The 22,583-nt window shown below is 32.9% G+C and overlaps 1 protein-coding gene across 1 annotated transcript; it reads left to right on the plus strand.

Annotated features, from left to right (window-relative positions):
* Positions 1–14,554: 14,554 nt before the first annotated feature.
* On the plus strand, positions 14,555–16,883 carry LOC107167844 (enhancer of split mgamma protein-like). Its single transcript, XM_089224215.1, has 2 exons — positions 14,555–14,879; positions 15,465–16,883. Exons 1-2 carry the CDS (start codon positions 14,820–14,822, stop codon positions 16,104–16,106), a joined length of 702 nt encoding a protein of 233 aa, XP_089080341.1. The 5' UTR covers positions 14,555–14,819; the 3' UTR covers positions 16,107–16,883.
* Positions 16,884–22,583: the final 5,700 nt, after the last annotated feature.

The following is a 22,583-nucleotide window of genomic DNA, read 5'->3' on the forward strand; positions in this document are numbered from 1 at the left end:
ATATGCTTAAACCTCAGATTTAATACATGGATGCATGCGAATATTACGGATGAGTGATAAGAATAAGAATAATAACGTTGATGCTTTTTTAACGAAATGTTTTTTATACTTAAAAAAAAAAAATTAAAAGTTGCTAAGCAGTCATGATGACTATGCTATAGTATTATGTGATCAAGGTGATATAAAAACAACTATAACTGACTTCATTTTAATCGAACAAAGTTAGGTCTTCGTTCCGTAAATATATAATATATAGACTTTCAACTTTTCGAGTTAAAAGTTTATTGTTTGTTAAACGCATTGACAACTATTAACGTTCTTATCGGACTTGATGTATTGGCGACTCGTGTCTAGTAGAACATAACCGACGACCTGCAGTTAATCCACTCATTGAACATCATAATATAATATATCAATCATAATATACATAATTTATTAGGTAGGTAGTGTAGTGTTGTTGCCACTGCATATCGCGATCGCGACGACGCGTAGGCGATATACCCGTGGAATAAATCGAGAACGTGCAGCGCCGAGCGGAAAAAAAATCCGAGAAAATAATAAAGTCACGGGGGGGATCGACGCGGACACGCGTGCCCTCCGGGGTGCTACGATAATCATTATCGTAACGCGTATACACAGAACAACAATAACAAACACACACACACACTCGCGATGTACATATTATGTGGAGTAACGGAGCAACGGAGAGGGAGAGAGATACATTTGCGGATAATACTGCAGAGAAGGAAACAGCTAGGTATATAGACAGATAATATGGACGGAAAGAGAGAGACAAAGACAGAGATAGAAGAGAAGCGAGAGGAGAGGAGAAATCACAGAGAAAATAATAACACACAACATTATGTATATATGTGGTGTGCGGTGTGCCGCCGGCTCGTTGTCGTCGTCGTCGTCGTGATCTCAGTGAAGGGCGGCGGCGAGAAGAGAGAAACGGCTGCTGTCTGTGTGTATGTGTGTGTGTGTGTGTGTGCTCCTGCTGTTGCTGCTGCTGGTGCTGCTGCTGCTCGTTGCTTCTGGTCGGCGGCAGCGTGGGAAACGTTTTCGGAAAGAGAACCGGTGCCCCGTGCCGTCGTCGTCGTGTAGTCGTTACCGTGGGAATGCAGCGGGCTCCTTATAATAATCGTACACCTTCCCGCCACTCCTCCCGGCCCGCATAGCCCGGTCGACCGACCGCGCGCGCGAGCGCGCGCAATCTCCTTCGCATAATATTATATTATACACATTATATTATTATTATTATTATTATTATTGTGTGTGTGCCAGATGTGCACGTACCTATATTACAGTATACACGTTAAGCGCGTGTGTGTACTCACACGAGTGAGACGAAGACAAGAGTTGTTTTTTTTGTTCAGCGCACGTACCGCGCGTGTATAATATATTACAATGTGTGTGTGTGTGTGTGTGATGTGTATACAACAAGCGCGTGCGAGACCGGCTAAGATTCACACGACCCGACGACGCCGACGGTCCTTTTAAGCCTTTTCACTTTTTTTCTCCATCACACATATATAGAGGATATATTATATTATTATATTATCATATTATATATTTATATATAGGCTTTTCTTCTTTCTTTTTTCCTACCATAGTTATATATAATATTATATTCCGTTCTTTATTTCGATTGTTTGCATATAATATACCTGTATAATATCGCGCGTGTGTAGGTTCTGTGTAATAACAATCCCCAAGTCTTATTCCTACAAGCCGAAAACACTATAATATTACGCATCACGTACCATTTCTTTATTTATGTACCTACCTGTTCAGTTTATTGCACTTTTGATGCAGCTGTGTTATGCATTTCTAACAAAACTCTGCGACCTAATCGATTATATTTTGCAGTACAATGGTGCTAATTAGACACTATAATGATGTAATATTTATATATGGATGAAAAACAACAGTTTTCAATTGTATCGTAATCCATTCTCTATAGAAGAACACGATACATAAGTGGCTTATTATCGTATCACACGGATTGGCAGATTTACTACAGCTCTACACAAGGATGCTGTGAGGGGGGATTCCTCAATTTTATTAAGATGAAAATGACCTATGACCATACATATGTTTTCGACCTGTAGCCTCATTGCTTACGTTTTTAAATAATTGAAATTACACGTATTACACATCGTTGTTAGAATTAATTATCTGGTAGTGCAGTGGTCTTCCATAACTCCGCGTGACTAATAAATTACTGTCGTCTATCATGGCCATCGAACAAACTTTAAAATATATTATCAAATATTATTTATGTTATTGAATTATCATATTTTAGTGATTTATTAAAATTATGCAGTGAATATTGTCTGCAGAAATAAATGTCTGCCACTATACACAATAAATTCGTTCTCTGCCCTTTTCGAACTATATACGAATATTACTCGCATAGAAATAAACACTGGTTAATAATATTTCTACGATATTTTAACATTTTATACGAAATATCGATTGTCGAGCATATTGTTGTCATATTTTTTACTCGTAAGATAATATTAAAGCCGAAATCCACTCTCGGGATCGTTTTACTTTTATATATTATTTTATTTTCACTGCTGCCGCTTTAGGATTTTTAATATCGCCGTGAAAAACCACACTATAGCCCGATGCTAGCCCAAAAATGCACGCGCGAGACGAGACACAGTGACTTGGTATTCTTGTCTGTACATATAGCTACTACACTCGATAATCGTTTGGTATATTATAATATATTGTACATTATTATGTGTGTGCGTATAAAACGTCCTGTCTAGCTGATATTTTTTTTTTTGGCCGTCACTCCACGACGACGGATGCGAAAACTACCACGGTTATTCGAACTACCATCGCTAATTATGATAATATTATACTGTATTCAGCGACGCGTGTATCTCGTTAAAATATTATTGCCGATTATGTTTCACGACATACAAACGACGTCTGAACGTATAGAACGGTTCGCCGCCAAATATAAATATCTAGTTTCGTGACTATATAAAAACGCGTTGTTCTCGTCGCCTTATACACATAGTAATATCACGTAGGGTATACGCGTCATGTACCTTATAGTAGGTACCTATTGTATACTCGTATATATTGTATATAGTATAATAATTTAACTGGGTCACGGTTGACGATATAATATATAGTGTCCGAGCCGCGATCTAACCGCAAAACCGCAGAAAAAGGAATTATACGTATCGTTGACATTTTTATAACACAGTAACATACATTAAATACAAAAATGTTTATATAGAATACATACGCTAATGGCGTAGATAGAATCTTCCTTTTTTTCAGGGGAGGGGGGGCGACGATTTGCTATACATGTGGGATGTTCAAGTTATATGCCACTAAACTAGGTCCCCAAAATCCCAAATAAGTTTATTAGTGTATGCTATGGGTAGTGGGGTACCTATAACAATTTAACATCCAAGACTTTTGCAGTAAACTTCAGTGGAATAAATACACTTTTTCAATGAGAGGTGTTAAATATTAATAAAATTATATTTTATACATTCTTATATTGGGTGTATAGAAAAATATATCATGAGGACCAGGTTCATACATCTCCATCCCCTGTGTGTACGGGGTTTACAATTTGATTAGGTACATGGTGTATTATGTTATACATGACCACAGAGCACTGAAGCATTTTTAAACTTTGCCGAAATTTCGGGACGTCTGTACAGGTTACGCTACTGAGTTATATACGCTTTACAAATGTTTAGTTATATGAATAATAATAGGTTTACGCCAGCGGTTCTCAGCGATCGCAATTCATTTAACTGTGACGTGGAAGATATATAGTTCGAGCTATAGTCTCTAGTCGTACGTGTAAATACAATATAATCAATCAAATTATTATTATTATTATTATTATTGTTATTTGTTATATATTATATATAGCATAACGATAGGTACAGTAGTCAATTATTATTGTAATATACCTTTAGGCAAAATTATACACAAAACTAATCGTCGTATATATTATATATTATAACTTATAACTTATAAGTATGGTAATAAATAATAATATAATAACAATGAAAACTCAATATTTCGATCATCGTAAAGATTCGAAAGTTTTATTTGTTTTCAAACTATCAAACAGTACAGGTACCGCATTATTATTATACAAGAAAAATTAACAACATTTTCGAGGGCGTCGCTTTTTTTCTATATACCTATATATAGTACCTACTGTTGGAATGTATTGACTCTAGGCTATCGTTTTATGATTCCCATATATTATATATAGTTATTACTAACAAAATATGGGCGCTGTGCCGCTGTTCAATATATAGTTCATCAAATCTATATGATATAAATTATTCGCAAGATATTATTGATTATCAGTGATGCTTATTAAGTAGATTTTCTGGAAAAAATTAATATTATCGATTAGATTGTGTAAACGTCAAATATATGTTAAAAAAATGCGTAGCTATGTAAATATTACAAAATAATAAAAAATATTTTGCGGTCAAGACTATTTCATAATCGATTTATTGATTATATTATATATTAATTTAAATACACATAATTAATTATATCTTGCGAACACCCACGAAACGTGCAAATTAAAACGCCCACCGCGGATATGTGCAAACTGTATATTATATAAATTGTGCTGCAACGATAATTCCTTAGTATAATGAGCAACACAGAAAAATTCCACTATTACGTATAAAATCGAAATTATGAGGTTTATGTTATATGTAACATTTTAACAGTTTAAACAGTAAACATCAATTATGTTATTACGGATTTTAAGAAGCGATTATTTTCGAGATAATGTCACATCCTTGTAAAATATTGCCTAACTTAAGTATATGCTGTATAGATAAGTTTACAGAGATTTACGTTTATTTTCATAATATGATATACTATTTTGACTACGGAATAGGATATTATGAATTTATGACCTTATCTCGAAATCATTAGGTTATTTCAGATACAATCACAAGCACGCCCGCAGGATAAAATCCCACCTGAGGCAAGATCAAAATAATTCTTAAACCAAATCAAAAAGATTATTTTAATTTTAATATATTTCTAGTGTCTTCATTCTAAAATATCGTATAACCTAAATAGAAAAAAAAAACAACATTATATCATCACATAAGTCCCTTATATGTGTAGGTTTACAATAAAATATTAATATTTTTTGAATACATGTTAATATAGAATGTAGATGTTACAAATTAAATATATTTATATTAATTATCAAATAAAAATTGTATGATGCGTTCCGGTTGCTTAAAAAATGATTCTATATAAAGTCTTCAATAATTTTTTGTTTTTGCTTTTTAACAATGTCTTTAATATGCGTGGCATTCATAGATTTTAAATATTCCCAGTATGGGTAATGGCCCCTTTGCCTCCTCTGCGGGCGCCCTTGTACGACCACCAATATGATTTATAAGTAGGTACGAAATGTGTTCTGATATAATATGTTCCGATGATATGATTGGTCTATATGTTTTAGTTTTAATCATAATATACTTGATCCTGGACATAGAATATATCATATTGAAATTATATTAATGTATAAGCTTAAGATTCTTATTTCTTTGATAGTTGAATTCATCTTGATCTTGAGATTGTCAAGGAACATTTAAAGCAAATAATATCTTTAGGTATAATATATAATCAATATTTATCGCCCTATTATTGAATATGTGACTGTCGTATTATACTCATACGATAAATATACTCAAATATATACAGTGCGAGACTGAATATTTGGCCATAAGCACGTTCACATACATTTTTAATACTCGCTGAATAAATGTCCAAATATTTATCATTTACCATGACCCAGTCGCTGCGAGAGACTTACACGATTGATTCATTGGCCGAAGATAAATGTGTTGAATTCTTAAATAATTTGTTATCTGCAGAGTGAACATTATAATCACCAATATCTATACTGGCTACTGCTTTACTTTCTCTCGTCAATTTAAAAAGTTCCCGGGTATGATACCCATTTCCAAGTCTCCTTACACACACACGCACCTCAAATAATTTGAAAAACGAGCCAGCTAGACATCTAAAGCGACTAAAGCTGTTGTAGATGACCGCATGATTATAAATTGATTGTAATATATTATAAGCCCCTATATAGTTCTTTTCCCATTTAACAATTAAACGGTTATTATAAATACAATTATTGTTCAATTTAACGAGAAATTTTATTATTTTTCCTGCAGAGGTTCGTTTCCGCTTATGGTATGATAATATTATTAATTATTATTAATATACCTACTGTTGTAATAGAAAAATAAAACATTCTGGTCATCGAGTATATGTGGCATTATTACGAGTTCAGCGTGTTAAAAAAAAACCTCTAAGCTCCGTACACGGCGGTTATTTTTATCATAGACCTTATACTAAGCATAAGTAAAAGTTAAGTATAGTTAAGTATAGTATAGTATAGTATAGTATAGTTAAGTTAAGTTAAGTTAAGTATAAGTACTTAGTATAAGGTTTATGATTATTATACATAAGGCTGAATGGTGCAGAACGTATATATATTATTACAGAGGATTCTTAAAATTATAGCCAATCGGAAGTACAGAGGAGCGCCGCGGCGATGTGCGCGGGGAGAGGCACTCGCGTCGAGTGTCCGTTGACGTCAAAACGGCCACGGAAACCCGAGTACCGGAGCGTGCTGGACACGTGCAGGACGCGCGTGAAGCAACAAGTATCGGTTTACGTCATACTTACTCCGCCGTCGAGTGCTCTTCGGTATATATATGTTATACATTATATACCAATCATTAAATTAATATTACTATTTTACTGCCGTGAAGACTGAAGAGTGATGCGTAAATTAACGGGCGCGCACATAATACTAATAATAATAATAATAATAATCATATATATCTATATGATCCTGCACGGCGTTGTCCGTGACGGATTGAATAATGAATTAATGACAGACGATTCACCCTGTCCCATGCCCATATTAAATGTATTAAATGTATGCTAATTTTCATTTTCTGCGCACAGATTTTTAACACTACAGCAGTTGTTTGCTGTTTGCAGAGTTGTTTTGGAAAAACAGGTCTAAAATAAAATTCAATAAAAATAACTATATTTCATTTTCTGTACCTTTGAACATACAATATTATCTGACTACAATATACAAATTTCAAAAAATATGTTTGTTTTTTTTTAAATCAAGAAATCAAGTATGTTATTCTACTCAAAATGTATGTGTTGAAAAGTTATAAGTAAGACCTATTAATAGAAAGTAGTTTATGGCGACACTACCAGGAATCGGTGGATTTCCATAAGACTTAATAGGCTCATCCGATTTCGATTTTAAAATGTACCTAGATATGTTTATTAATTAAATAGCTGATGTATCATAGCGTTGCCAGTGGCAATTTGAATGCAAAATTTTAAAAATAAGCTCCGAGGTGCTGAGGTGCACATGCTCGAGTATATAATAGAATTTTGGATAACCTAGGATCTACCAAATTTCAGGACCATGAATGCAATGGACTTGACTGTGGGTATACAGAACGCATAAACAAATATTTCCATTTATTAACTCCGATTATAAAATATATAGATAAATCATAATATAACGTTTATTAATATTAAGACAATGAATAATAATAATTATAACATCATCACGTTGTCATCACATGGACGTCTCCAGTTGACACAGTTCGCCGTACAAATAAGTAAACAACAACAATAATAATATTATATTATTGTAACGCACGTTTCCTTCGACTCGCGGTATTTGTAATACTCACACATTTTGGTGCGTATATTATACTGTATAACATACCATGTGCCATGCGTGGATGAATAATATTGTCAACGCTCCCATGATTCAGTTAATAATAAATGATAACTATAATATATAGGTACCTGCGAATATATTATTTTGCGAACCTATATAAACGATGTCATAATAAAATATCTAGTAGCAGAGGATTTATCGTCAAGCCAAGTAGATTGCTGCTTAGAGCGGCACATTTTTAGGGACGGCAATTTTATATTAAAATAATATTTTAAATTACAAGGTTAAGTCATGAATTTTCATAATTCAAAAGTATCTAATAATTTTATGATTTTATATGTAGATAGTTATGTGCCTACTATAAATACTAGCGTGAAATATCTATACGACTATACTTTCATGTTAGTTACATTTACATAACATATATTATCGTGCATAACTTATATGGGGTATTAATATTATAAATGCAGTTGCGTCAAAAAAATAAATATGTTTCTTCATTATGGAATATAGGCATGCCGTATAAACCTACTTATAAGTATAGTCTATAGGTACTCGTCTTCTCTGTGGTAAACTCGTAAGACGACACTTCTACCAGTATACTCTCCTAGCCCAAGCGCTGCCTACTACAAATCATGATTATTGAATTATTTTACGTATGTTTGCTTTCAGAATCGTAAATATGTTATCATCACAACTTGGAATACCATAGATCTTACACCTACAACTCTTATCGCGTGGAAAAATTCGTAAGACGCTCACTTCACAATATACAAAATGATGTGTCGTAGTTTAATAATTATTATATGTACTAATATATTCGTCTCCGTATAGATGCGGGTATCCGTCATATACTGACAACAGTTGAAATTCATTCAACAAATAAAGGGGCCAAACACATCGTTTGTAGTTTGTATACACTGAAATATTTCATAAACGCGTGTTGTTTGTTTGGTTTTCGTCCTAATATTCACTTGTAGAATTATATCATATTATTATGTATAGGTGCAGTCATCGTGTCAATATTTGTACCATTATAATATTATGTGTTATGGGTTATTACCGTTTTTTCGTACAGGTATAAATCTATTGGTTCTGGTGAAAATAATACATAGTTGCTTGAAGGTATTGTAAATGCTATTAATTATTATATTAAACAAAATATTAATAGTACCTACCTAACCTAACCTACCTATACACACTGAGATCATGACCAAACTTCCGTATTTCCATTTACCTACGCTCCATGTAAAACAAACATCACGCGAGTAAGATCACCGTGGGTTCCAAATAACTATATACCGACCCCGTCGACTATCTCTTGTACTGAAATACGAATAATGAATATTGTATACTATTTTTATTTTATCAAACGAGTCATTTCGATAAGACGGTATCTCAAATATTGTATAAAAATAATTTTGACTTGTGAAATCATGAGTCATATCATATTATATATAGTGCGAATAATATTATCAGATACATTTTCATGGGAAATGTGAAAAAAATTCAGTGATCGAGACGCGACTGTTAAATTATAATTTACTGTACCATGTATTTTTACATAACAATATTAATGCGTTATACGTAAATAAAAGAATAAAACAATTTATACAATAAATGACACAACGACATGTCACTGAATATAATAGACGACGTATCGCATGTGTGCGATGGTGACAAAGTGTAATAAAAATAAAAATATATATAGAGTAGCACGCGTATTATTAAACTCTTTTTTGTACTCGTTTTTTTTTTTGTTTCATTTCTAAAGAGAGGCGTGAACGTATACGGAAAAGAAAAGACAAAAAAAAAACGTGGTTAACATCCCCGTCGCCGTCGTCGCGCTCGGAGGGTTTGGTGTGAGAAATTTTTTCCTCGAAAACTAAGGTATGCTACGTATTATAATATATTATTATACGATGTACACGTGTGCGAGAGACGCGTATCTGTGCAGCCAGTATATAATATTATAAATTATATGTATATATTATACGTGTTATATAGTTTATGTTATACACACACACACACACACACACCACTCATATGTAATACGTAATCACATAATATGTATTCCTAATAGCCAATAGGACGTATATGGCCGTCGTACCCTTCAACGTGCAACACGTGCTCGTTTCTCGAAAATTATATTATGTGGCACATTAGGGGTCGTCGTCGGTGGTTATACTCGCTTTATTTTATTTTTTTTTCCGGGGAGGTTTTGACGGCCGAAAAAATATGTTTTAATGTATACACGAGCATATAGGAAATATAATAACCGTCGCCCCGTTAAACGCGTATACCTATGTATCACTATACTTACCATAATATATATTATTATACATATAATATTTGGTTTTTATTTTTCCGGCGGCACCGGCTGCTGTCCCACGTCACTCGTCGGGTCGCCGAGCATTGCAACACCATATTATTATTATTATTATGAATACCTAATATAATATACACTGCACAGTGCGCATATGTGTGTAGTGTGTGTGATGTGTGTGATGTGTCGACTCGTTAATAATTGAATTTACGAGTGTCGTCTCGTCGACCGCATTGGCACTTGGCAGACCATATACTCGACGTGGTGTATATACTTATATATATATGACACGCCGTACGCCATAACCTCCGTAAACAAATCGAAAACATATTTATTATAATAACTAATATAATATAACATATGATTCTGATGTGCACTGTGCACGCGTGCGGGCGTGACACCGATATTATTATTATTATTATTATCATCATTACAATATTGTTATTGTTCATGTTCAATATTCACTATCATTATTGCGACATTATACCGTGTGTCGTGTCGTGTGCATACTGCACGCGAGCACGATGTACTCGGCACAAACGTAATCTTCTCCTCAGCCACAACCACAATTTACTTTACTTAAGATAGTTATTATTATATAACTACTATATATTACGCTATCACTGTAGTCTACAAGGAGTATAATAGTAAATCTATGGCTTTATTTATATTATATCTCAGTCCTTAAATAATTATAACATATTATTATACTTAGTTTGCAATACTCGTGTAGGATCAATAGCTGCCACTGCCGTTTTCATTGCCTGTCTATCGCATTTATTCGGACACTCGAATGAGAGAACTAATTGTGCTTCGAACGGCAAACACCTCGTCGGTTTTAAAAAAATATGATTTGTTTGTTTTCGACATCATAATCGCCACTCATCAACTGCATAAGCGTTGGAAATTGCTTCGGCTTTTATTATACCATTACCGCGTCGCCAACTCGACTCCTTCGTCAATTTTTCCGCTGCCACCGTTTTAAACTCTTACAATAATATGAGTCTATAATATTAAACTGTTATCACTGAAAATAAATGTCGTGATACCGATTTCGGACGACAATTTATACTCACGCTTGCATTTTTGCGTTTTGCGTTTTAGTTTGACATAATTTCGACATCATAATTATCACATCGACCGCGAGACATGCTAAAATACAAACACGTGACTGCTTAGCACTATTATAGCAGTACACTACCAATACATTATATATTTATATATAATTATGTACAATATACATAGTACTAGGCGACAGGCGCAGATTTCATGCCACCCCATTATCAATTTAATTATTATCAGAATCTATCGAGAGAATCGTTCAGTATATGTGCCCCAGTGCCCCCCAAGGCTTAAACAAACCGTGAAAATCAGTAGTTGAATATTTCAACAGTTCAACACAGAGTGTTTATATCATTGCAAAGTCTAGACATTTTATACGTTATTGTACAAAAAATATTTTGACAACTAACTCATATTAATAAATCGATATTGTAATATACGAATATATAATATCGTCCCGTTCATTTTTAGGTGCATATACAGTTACAATATAATATTTGATAATACATGGACGCTGAAAAGGACTTAGATCGGAGCTAATATCGTGAATAATACTTGCGATATAAAATAAAATTTAAAAACTTAGGCCTTTATCCGTTAAAAAATATTTCACTTGCACTTATATAGTTATATATTATGAAATTATATATTATTAGTCATATTGCCTTGCCGTTATTTCGACGCCAATATTGACGATAATGTGTATCCGTTTAATAGTCTAATATTAATAATTATAATTGCTAAATTATATACACGATTGGCATAAAACGTCTGTGTACGTACAACGTACATTAAAACAATTATCGTGATACGCTGATCGACTTTTGCCTTCGTCTACGTTTTTTTCTCTTCTCGCTCATAACCTTGTGAAAATTGGTTTTTTTTCGCTCCACCGAGTAATTAATTATTTTTATCTATTTAATCGGTTTCTCAATTCACGCGCTGGGAAAACAAACCTATTATGCCGACGACATGCACGCATTTAATATATATAGGGCGTAAATTATTATTATTATCGATCGTTTGAACTCGACGATGCGTAGAAAACGAAAACGAGCCAATTTGTCGGCCGGTCGTGGTAACTCAGAACCACTCTACATACGTTGTACATGGGTTAGTAGTTGTATAATTTAATAAGTACCCATCACGCTACCCATCGTTGTCAAAAACACACCGCGCCAACGATCTCGTGTTCAGATAAAGATGTGTATGTTGTATGCCCCTATGGATGTACGGTAAAAATGACAAAATAATAATTATAAATAAAAAATATTTTACTTATGGACATCGAGCAGATTCATTCACGAAAACCGTAAAAAAAAAACCGAAAATCTTACCATAAAACAACAACAATAATGATGATATGAATAAATTGTTGTTAGCATTCAATAGGACATCACATGGCCACATGGGCATTAATTATTGTCTCTATCTTACAAACGTACAACATGACAAATTTTGAGTTCACTATAATACATTTTACTCGGTAATTTCTAAAATTAAAGTAAATTTACTTCTTTCTTATAAAATTTAAAAGCAATAATAATATTATCCAGAGATTCTCAAAAATAATAATACCAATACAATCATCCGAGATGCTCCAGATAACAATATGTTTGTCTTTAAGCTTTTAAAGAGGTAAATTTTAGAAATTATAGAATAAGATATATTATTGCGAACTTAAAATTTGCTTGGGTGTACGTTTATGAGACGGAGACAACAAATTCCCAAGTGGCGTCCTCTCTTATACCTAGTAATAATTATGAATTGTGTAACGGCGTAATAATAGTAGCGGAAAAAATCGAGAGTATCAGCTATTATAGAATATATTATTAAAATATTATAATCGGTGTAATTATAACTGTTATACGATAACGAACAATCCAAGTATTATGTTATTGTTATAATAATTTCATTATTTATTATGCTATTCTGAAAAATCATTGTCGTCGACGGTGTCGATGCATTGTAAAAACAATTACTGCGGTGTATTGTTACCATACAGTAATACAGTATGTATGATACGTATTATTATTGTTCTAATGTTATATCAAGAAGTATAGTGTGTGCCCATACAATAACATAATGTACAATAATTATTGTCGGCGTCGTATATTATACAATATCGTAACGCGCCTATGTAATATTATTGTGTACAACAGGTAGGGCGTTAAAATGATAATAATAATATCATACCAATGTACGATCAATTATTATTATTATAGTTTTGTCTTATTAAATTCTTAGCGACGATCGATGACGTGAGCACACTCAGTGGAGTATTTACCGGAGGCATAATATTATGCTGGATGTCCTTTCCTTCGTATGAGCTAGATAAAAATATATTGTAATACTTTTAGAATCGATTGGAAGAAGCTTCGATAAATTTTTGGTAATCGGCCGCCTGCTTAGGTCGAAAAACTACGATAAAATGTTATACAGAGATTATTATATCTATAATTTAAAAACGACGAATTGCAATAAATAAATGTTTATGGTTCTGCATTGATACAAAAATGTTCCACTATTCATATTGTTTTGTTTTGCTTCATTTGTATATTGACGATTGTACGATAGGTTTTCAATTAATTATTATTACAATTATGTCTCTATAGTGTTCCGTTTAGGTGTTGAAGAATTCATCTACCTAGATAATGCAATTTTATTTAAGTTTAACGAGTTATTACGGCACGGTCGTCCAGGAAATTGGGTGTAAATTTTGTGATATATCCCTGTATCACTCCCGCGAATATGAGGTGATCAGCCAACACCACTCGATGCATGACTAATAACCATGGTATTGAATATTCGAAAAAAATGATTAAAAACGCGATACCGATAATATTATTATAATATAATAAAAAAACGATTAATAAATCGTTGATTATCGTGATTATTATTTCAGTATTAAGTCGCAGGTAACGCATAGCTAATGATAATATTATTATTATTATTTACCGCCGAACGCGCGCGGTAGGTCGTTGGACAAGAAGGAGTGGCGGCGGCGGCGGCGGTAGTCGTGCGGTCGGCCAGAAGGAATGGTAGTGGCGGCGGCAGTGGTGTCCGTCGCACGTGCACACGTACCTGTACGTCCCTATTCCGCGCGCGCGAGAGTGTGTGTGTGTGTACACGAGGCGCGCGCAAACGCGTGTAAATTCGTGTGTGCGTGTGCGTGAGTACATTATACAATATACACGCGCGCGCGCACACGCACACAAACATGCGCGCGCGCGCCCGCCGCGTAATAATATAATACGGTTGAAAAATGCCTATGGCCTGGCAGCTGGCTGGCTGCATCGTCATCCGTGTCCGCCGCCGCCGCCGCGTGTGTGGGAACGTCGCGCTGTCCCGAGTTCCCACGGGCCGCGCGCCTATATAACGCCCCACCCGGTGCTCGGCACACCGCATTCCGACACTGTCCGCCGGCACGCACACGTCTCTCGCGCTCTCAGTCGCTGCGTACCGTTCTGTTGCTACTGCTGCTCTCGTCGTCAACGATAATAATAATATTATTTTTATTATTATAGTGATTATTAAACTTTTATTTTAACTTTTATACCGTTCGTGTTACGATCAGTGCGATTTTGTTTTGGATCTACGACAGTGGTTCATTACACTAATACATTATAATCTACATCCGTATCTCCGCCAACAGTCGTCATGTCTTCTGTCGCCACTGAAATGCAACAACCCGTCTCCAGGACTTACCAATACAGAAAGGTAATTACGATTTTCCTATATTATACTATTTTTTTATTGCTCTTCCGCAAAATCCAGCTTAAGATCTTTATATATATTTTTTTTTACTCGCTTCTCCTCACCGCCGGAAATTTAAATACCTCAAATAGAACATACTTATTTTTTTTATACAATTTTTATATAAATGTTTTTTCACAAAAAAAAAATCTAACTTTTCAATTTATAAACATTAAATATAAATAAAAAAAATCGAAAAAAGTATGCCGTTTTATTTTATTTTTAATTTGTAAAAAAAAATCAAATTCAGTACAATTACCGAGTGAAAAAAATCAGCACAAATTAATTTTATAAGTTAAAGAACGGGGTAAAACGGGGTAGGCGCGTAAAAAGGTATAAAAAATAAAATAACGTAAATTATTCAAAATAACCGTCATTTACGAGGAACCGTGTAGTGCCGAACGCAGAGGCGCACGTGTATAGGCAACACAACGCGCGGCCGGGTACTCCATTAAATCGTCCCAAAAAACTTATTAATATTGTATAATATCTTAATAATTTTATTCGAACATTTTAACTAACGGCAATTTTTTAATTTTTTTTAATCAGGTCATGAAACCAATGTTGGAACGCAAACGCCGTGCCCGCATCAATCGGTGCCTGGATGAGCTCAAAGAACTGATGGTGGTCGCCCTGCAGTCCGAAGGCGAGAACGTCAGCAAACTGGAAAAGGCTGACATACTCGAGCTGACTGTCCGGCATCTGCACAAGCTGCGCCGGCAACAACGGCTTTCCGGCAACCCGGTGACCGAGATGGACCGATTCCGCGCAGGTTACACGCGCTGCGCCTCCGAGGTGTCGCGTTGCCTAGCCGCCACGCCCGGCCTAGATGTCACTTTGGGCGCCAACCTCATGACCCACCTGGGCCACAGGCTCAACTCGATCCAACCGACTGGATCGGCAACAGCCACGGCCACATCACCAGCCACGCCATTGACGCTCAACACCGACACATCGTCGTCCTCGTCATCGGCGTCCTGTTCGTCTTCATCGTCGGCGTCGTCGTCCTGTTCGTCACCGCCACCACCCCAGTCGCCGACCGGCAGCACCACCTCCTCGTATCCGATGCCACTGACGCCCAACTCGATGGTCAGCACTGGATGCAGCGTGGACGGTACTTCCACCGGGCTCCTACAAGTGGTCGACATGTCCCTGAAAAACGACAACGCCTCCGTGTGGAGACCTTGGTAAAACGACTGTCGTGTAACCCATACACACCCACACACACACGCACGCGCGCTTGCTTGCGATATTACCAATTATTTTATTATATAAGTACATATTACGATATTATTATTTGACTCGATTTCAACTTTTTTTTTCTTGTTATTGCCTACACTTTATATTGTATCGTTTTTCTTGTTACGTTATACATTCTCTGGAAAAAAACAACCAAACTCCTGTATAACGGGACGCGGACGCAAACGGGTTTTATCGAACTTTTTACGCTTATATATGAACGAAAAGATTTTTACATACGTATAATATATCATTATAATATCATAATTGTCTATGTACGGTTTTTGATAAATAATTATTATAAAGCATTTTTTTATTCGCACGCGTTCATATATATATATATATATATTAATTACTATATTTGAATATATTTATAAACATGTTTAATTTTTTTTTAATTTTTTTAAAATATGATCCTGTGATATACCATCGTTTAGATATAGACTATAATATATTATTATATTATGACGACTGTATAAATGAAAAATAAATGGTATAAATATAAATATTGTAAACGGTAGTCATCCTACCTCATCATATCATTATAGATGTATTGTATTGTGTGATATCGAATGATATTATTCATTATTTTGATTTGTGACTAAATGCATTGTACACGCATTCATAATATTATAGCGAACGTGTATATAGTTATTATTTTTTTTTTATATAGACTGTGATATAATGATATAATATGTTTTAGTAAATACTATGATTATTTACCCATAACACCTGTTTGTTTTGATTTACCCATCAATATTCACCATACTCGCATGTAAAATATGATAAATAGTAAATACATATAAAGATTTAAGTAACAAGATGAGTTTTTCGAGGCGATGGTTAAGTATATTATAATAGAAATTGCACTCTGCGATGGTACTATAATATTACATAATATGCAATGGGCGAAAACACCTGCAGTGACTCTGTTTTGTAATTCTAAAAGTATGCAATTAATAAGTGTTCACTGCAATATTTACACATTTTCTGGGTATGAACATGCAAAATTAAGTGTCGTATGAATTCGTCTGCAGTGAATATGACGGATAAAATATTTGGTGAAGTCGGACAGTTCAATTTATTACAACAATGATATTATATTTTCTTCCTCGTCGTCTGCACTGTGTACGAATTAGGAATAATATTCCATTAAAATTTATATATTATGTAGACATAGAAAAATATTGCTCTATGATAGATGATAGTATGGATGTAATTCGATTTGGAATAATTTTAATCCGCTTATACGATTCCGCTACCGTCGTTGTAATAATTTGTTGGATTATAAAACTTATCGTATAGTTCTTACGATCAATAAATATACCTATAAATATTGAATCGAAATTAATTGCAAATAACTACGATATTGAATGATGGCTATAATATTGTTACTGTCGTCGTATGAGCTCGTTATTCAGACTTTGCGTATACCTTTATATTCATTTAAAATAAAACCAAAGAATAATTAAAATATGATGTAATATTATGTGTAGGTATGCACGATAACTAATATATTAATATAGTTAACGGTTTGCTTTGAACAGTTTTAAAAAAATGATGATATTATTATTATTTTCTCGATTCGATTCATTAAATTTATTAACAGAAAAAGACGTGTGATAAACACATTATATCTATGTGTACCTAATTTATCTACCGCCGAGAAGGCATTTCAAAGACGGCGAAATAATAGTGCTTACGATTTTTGTTGTGCGTTCGTATGAGGTATATTTGAATAATAATATTATTGTAAACAAAACAAAACATTTAAATACAATAAGACAAATTCTTACTCGTACATACTCGTTAAATTTTTACGCACATTTTATGAAAACAAAAAGTAATATTATTAATTGATTTTTGAAAATATGTATAATAAAACGAAATTAAGCTTTATTTTTAAGACAATTTGTTGCGTACAAATAATACATTCCGCTTTAGTGTATTATGATGGTATAATATAATACTCACACTTTTAATATTTTTAGGATAGCTGTCTCATGTATATGTGATTGCAAATTTTCTGCAATCCATAGCCATTGCTTTTGCTGGTGCAATCGACGGCTATTTTACGTTCTATGTAATAGAAATTGTATGAAAAACGCAATATATTACATTATATAATTATATTATATTTTTACATCCACGCTGACTGCTGAAAAGTAATCACAGGAAAAATGCTTACAAACATCAAAAAAAATGTTGCAATGTTATAACAATTGTTATAACATTGTCAATTGTTTTATTTTATTATTTTTTCACACAGTTGTACCTAATAATGTTAATAAAAAATACTGCTGACCGAAAGGGGGGCCGCTCAAATCGACAATATTTTTTAAAGGTACCTAGATACTAGTTCTCTCTAAAAGTGTTAAAATCTTAGGGAATATTTTTATAAATTTTTACTTAATAAGAATGATAAGAAACCAAATTTTTTTTAAATAATTGTATTTTTTACTCCGAAATATTGTTATCATATGAATAGTTTTTAATGACAATTAAACATGAATTTTAAACATGTTTAATATCACTTTTTCATTTTTCTTACAATTTCAATTCATACATTTATTTTGAACGAGGATTTTATTAGTTATATGTTATTCTAACTCAATTTAAGTTTTAATAAGTTGAGTGGAGTTGTGCAACGGACACAGTAAAATGTTTGTCCATTATACATCAATTCCACTCATCTAAAATTAAAATATACATATATCAATTGCTTTTAAATTACAGTCTAACATATTATGACTAATTCTCGATATTCGATGAAAAATCGATTTTATACATTCAATTTTTTGGGAAAATGTTCTACTTATGAATGTGAAATTTAAAAATGTGTGCTGTCTATCGAAAAATCAAATCAAATTATAAGCCATAGAAAATGATAGAATTTATATTTTTTACTACAATTTTGTTTTTTTTGACTTCAAACTAAGTATGTATGAAAATTAAAAAAAAAACAGATCGCCACAACTTATTTTCAGTAAACACAGATTATTAATGCAATACCTGAATATATATAATAAATGTAGGCATAATTATAAAAAACCGCTTATAATTTTATTGACAATATTTAATTGAAATTGAAATCAAAGAGATCTGACAAAAAGACCGACAAGATTTTCCGATACCGCAATTACAATAATAATATTAATAATATAATCGTTTTATTGTTACACTTCCCGCAAACCGCGTATTTTGTTATACGAGTGTGATATAATGACATATTAATATAGTATTAAGTATTTAATAGATTAGTATGTTATATATACTTAAGCGCGTACAAAGTGTTGTTTTATTATAGACTTAAAAAATGTGTTCCTGTTAGAAAACTGATAGTAATGTTTACTTACATTGTGACATATACCTACTAGAACATAATCGCGAGTATTAATAATTATTATTGTTAAAATCTACGACGGTAGTGCGTGCTCGCAGACACTAAATATGATTATGTACTTCGTAGACATCAAACGAGTGGGTATATATATATATATAGGATAGGTATATATTATATATAGGATATGTATATATTAAATATATAGATAAGAACTTATTTAAATATTGAAATACTCGTGTACCTACGTACGTTAAGAGTAGGTAGTTAGGTGTTGAATAAATTTACACTGGCAACACATTTTTATACAATGTGTGGACATTCAAAATTATCCTTAAACCTAAGTAAATTCGATTAATAACACCAGACGAAGACCGTCTACATTATAATATCGTATACCTATTATATATGCATGACATATTATGTAAATGAGTCCAATCTCAATTGCCGTTTGTCGTATGTATATACGCGTATACGTGACGCGCTTAACGTGTTTTATCGACACATATTATTTTATCCGTCTTTACCTATATTATGTATAAAACAAGTTACAACACAACACGTGCATGTACCTATGTAGGTACTGTTGTCGCGATTCGATTGGCCAAAACGTAAAACTAATACTTTAATAAAACATCGTTAAAACCAATCGACGTATTTTTCGACGAATCAAAAATAACCGATAAACCCAAACTTCAAGAAAATAATAAGTTAGGCAAACTACTTATGAAAATAATATATAGCTGCGGTATTTAGTCGCGCCACACGTCAACCCAATAATCAATATTTATAACCATAATTTCTTAATATACAATATTAATATACATACACAAATACGACTCTAATATGCAATAATACAATTTGAAGTATATGATCATTTTTTTTACACACGAGTAGTATATAATATGTATACTGTATAGGTTAGGTACCTGTTGCAGAACCAACACGTTTTATCAATAATATAGAACCTATATATGATTTTATAACTTAAATAATGCTGATATTTCAAAACGTGACAAACACATTAATATATGTAGGTATAAGGTATTATTATTCAATTTTATCCACTGCATTTTCTTACAAATAATTTTCTTATGTATGAATTAAACTTGGCTATTTCATGTAATAATAAACTTCACGTAAATATACTGTTTCTGGTTTAGGCGATATTTCTCCAATTATATTTAAACATATCCCCTCAAATGCCCTAGTTTCTCTATAGTTATTCTTAAAAATATATTAACAACTTAGCAAATACCTACCTATTGGATTATCTGACTTTATCCCATTTTTAAACTCTACCTATCTAATCTATGGTCTTCCTATTGGTATAACTTAACGGCTGACTCAAGATATAGATATACAACACCCAATGTCATTAAAATAACCTGGTTTAACAACCTAAACTTACAAAGATCACGTATTGATCAATTTAATTGTTTATGTATAGCACATTCCTTATTACCTCTTTCACTCTTTCAAACTTGGACTAAGCTACTCGCCGTTTAGTACAATTCATTTAAATGTGTGCATTTGTGCCCTCATATTTTATTTAACTGCCATGCCCAGCGGCTTAAATGACAAATTCTATTTAACACTTTTAACTCTCTTAATATTCCTCTCAATCTTTATTCTATATTTTAAACAACAAATCAGAAACAGCTGTAAAAATGATAAATCAAATTTATATTGGAAGCTGGCTTTATAGTATAGTATATAAGAATTAATATATTGTTAATCTAAATTCGCATTTTTTTTTTTATTTTTTTTTTTTTGTAACTGTTAGGTTATTATTGTACTAGTGGCTTTAAAATAATAATACAAAGGGAGTAAGTCGTAGATGTCACTTTGCTGTACAGTAGGTTATAAGTGGGTTACTATAATGGATGAAATTAAATTTGAATCCAATGATATTTGATATTTGATATCATTGTATACGAAAAACGATTCTGAGCGGAGCTTAGATCATATACTATGGATGTAGCCACTCGGTATATGCTTGTGTATCAGATTTGAAGCCAAAATGACTGAAAACGCTAGAGCCTTGGTTATTACTGCGCATGCGTAAATGACTGATAATAGTATAGTATATGCGTAGACATTGTTTTATATGTCTATGAGTATATGATATTATAATCATATTATTTTTTGTGATAATTTATTAACCAATCAGAATTACGTGCATGCGCACAAACAGTCGGGGCTCTGGGTTATTCTGGCTTCAAGAATTAGCTCGATGGCTTCGTCCATTGTATATATGATCTAAGGAGCAGATACGGTTTATCTGTCTAGGATATATTATACATTATTTAAAATTGTATCATATCTAGGCAAGGCTAATATAAGTAAACAACCCAAATTTCAAGTTTTTACGAATTTTTTTAACAACGAATTATAATAAAAAACTCCCAAAATTAAAATTTCTATAAATAGCTCAAAAATGGCTAAAATTTTCCGAACTTTAAACCGTAAGGAACGAAATCCAAAATACAATAAAAAAGATCTCTTGTTATTTTTCATTTGAAGCAATATTTCTGGAAGAAACATCGTCCGTAATTATTTAATATTATAAAATCGTGAAATCGTACGTTTATCTCCTTTAACCGCTTTTATTTCGAGTACCGTTTCTAAAATCTAAAAATTATCTGTTTAAAGTACCAGCTCAAAAATATTACCTTTCAGAAAAGATGCTACACTTGAACTTTTGAGCAAGTTTAGAGGGAGAAAAAATGTTTACAGAATAAAAAATAAAAATAAATAAACATCATCATTCGATCAGTTCCTCGCTCCGCTCAAATTCTTAATTCATATAACATAAGTATACAATCAGGAAAGCCTTGCGAAAAACACCGTATAAATATACGGTCGTTTGAATTTCATATATACATGTATTATTATGAAATTAAATATAACGGTACAAACTATTTAAGCGGACAAACCCATTTACTCCCCAAATCATTTAAAACAAGTCAAATTATGCAATGTTATTGTCATTTATTGGGTAGCTATAAAATCTAAATTGATGCTTTATCCTAGCTAGTTTTATGAAAAGTTCATGATCTTTTAATTTTTGTGTCAGTTGCATCATT

The sequence above is a fragment of the Diuraphis noxia genome, unplaced genomic scaffold (genome assembly GCF_037042655.1).
Source record: "Diuraphis noxia isolate RWA-SAM2 unplaced genomic scaffold, SU_Dnox_SAM2 contig0003, whole genome shotgun sequence".
Classification (NCBI taxonomy): domain Eukaryota; kingdom Metazoa; phylum Arthropoda; class Insecta; order Hemiptera; family Aphididae; genus Diuraphis; species Diuraphis noxia.

Coding starts and splice junctions, on each gene's coding strand:
- LOC107167844 (XM_089224215.1), top strand. CDS start 14,820: ATGTCTTCTGTCGCCACTGAAATGCAACAACCCGTCTCCAGGACTTAC. Junction 14,880..15,464: donor GGACTTACCAATACAGAAAG/GTAATTACGATT, acceptor TTTTTTAATCAG/GTCATGAAACCAATGTTGGA.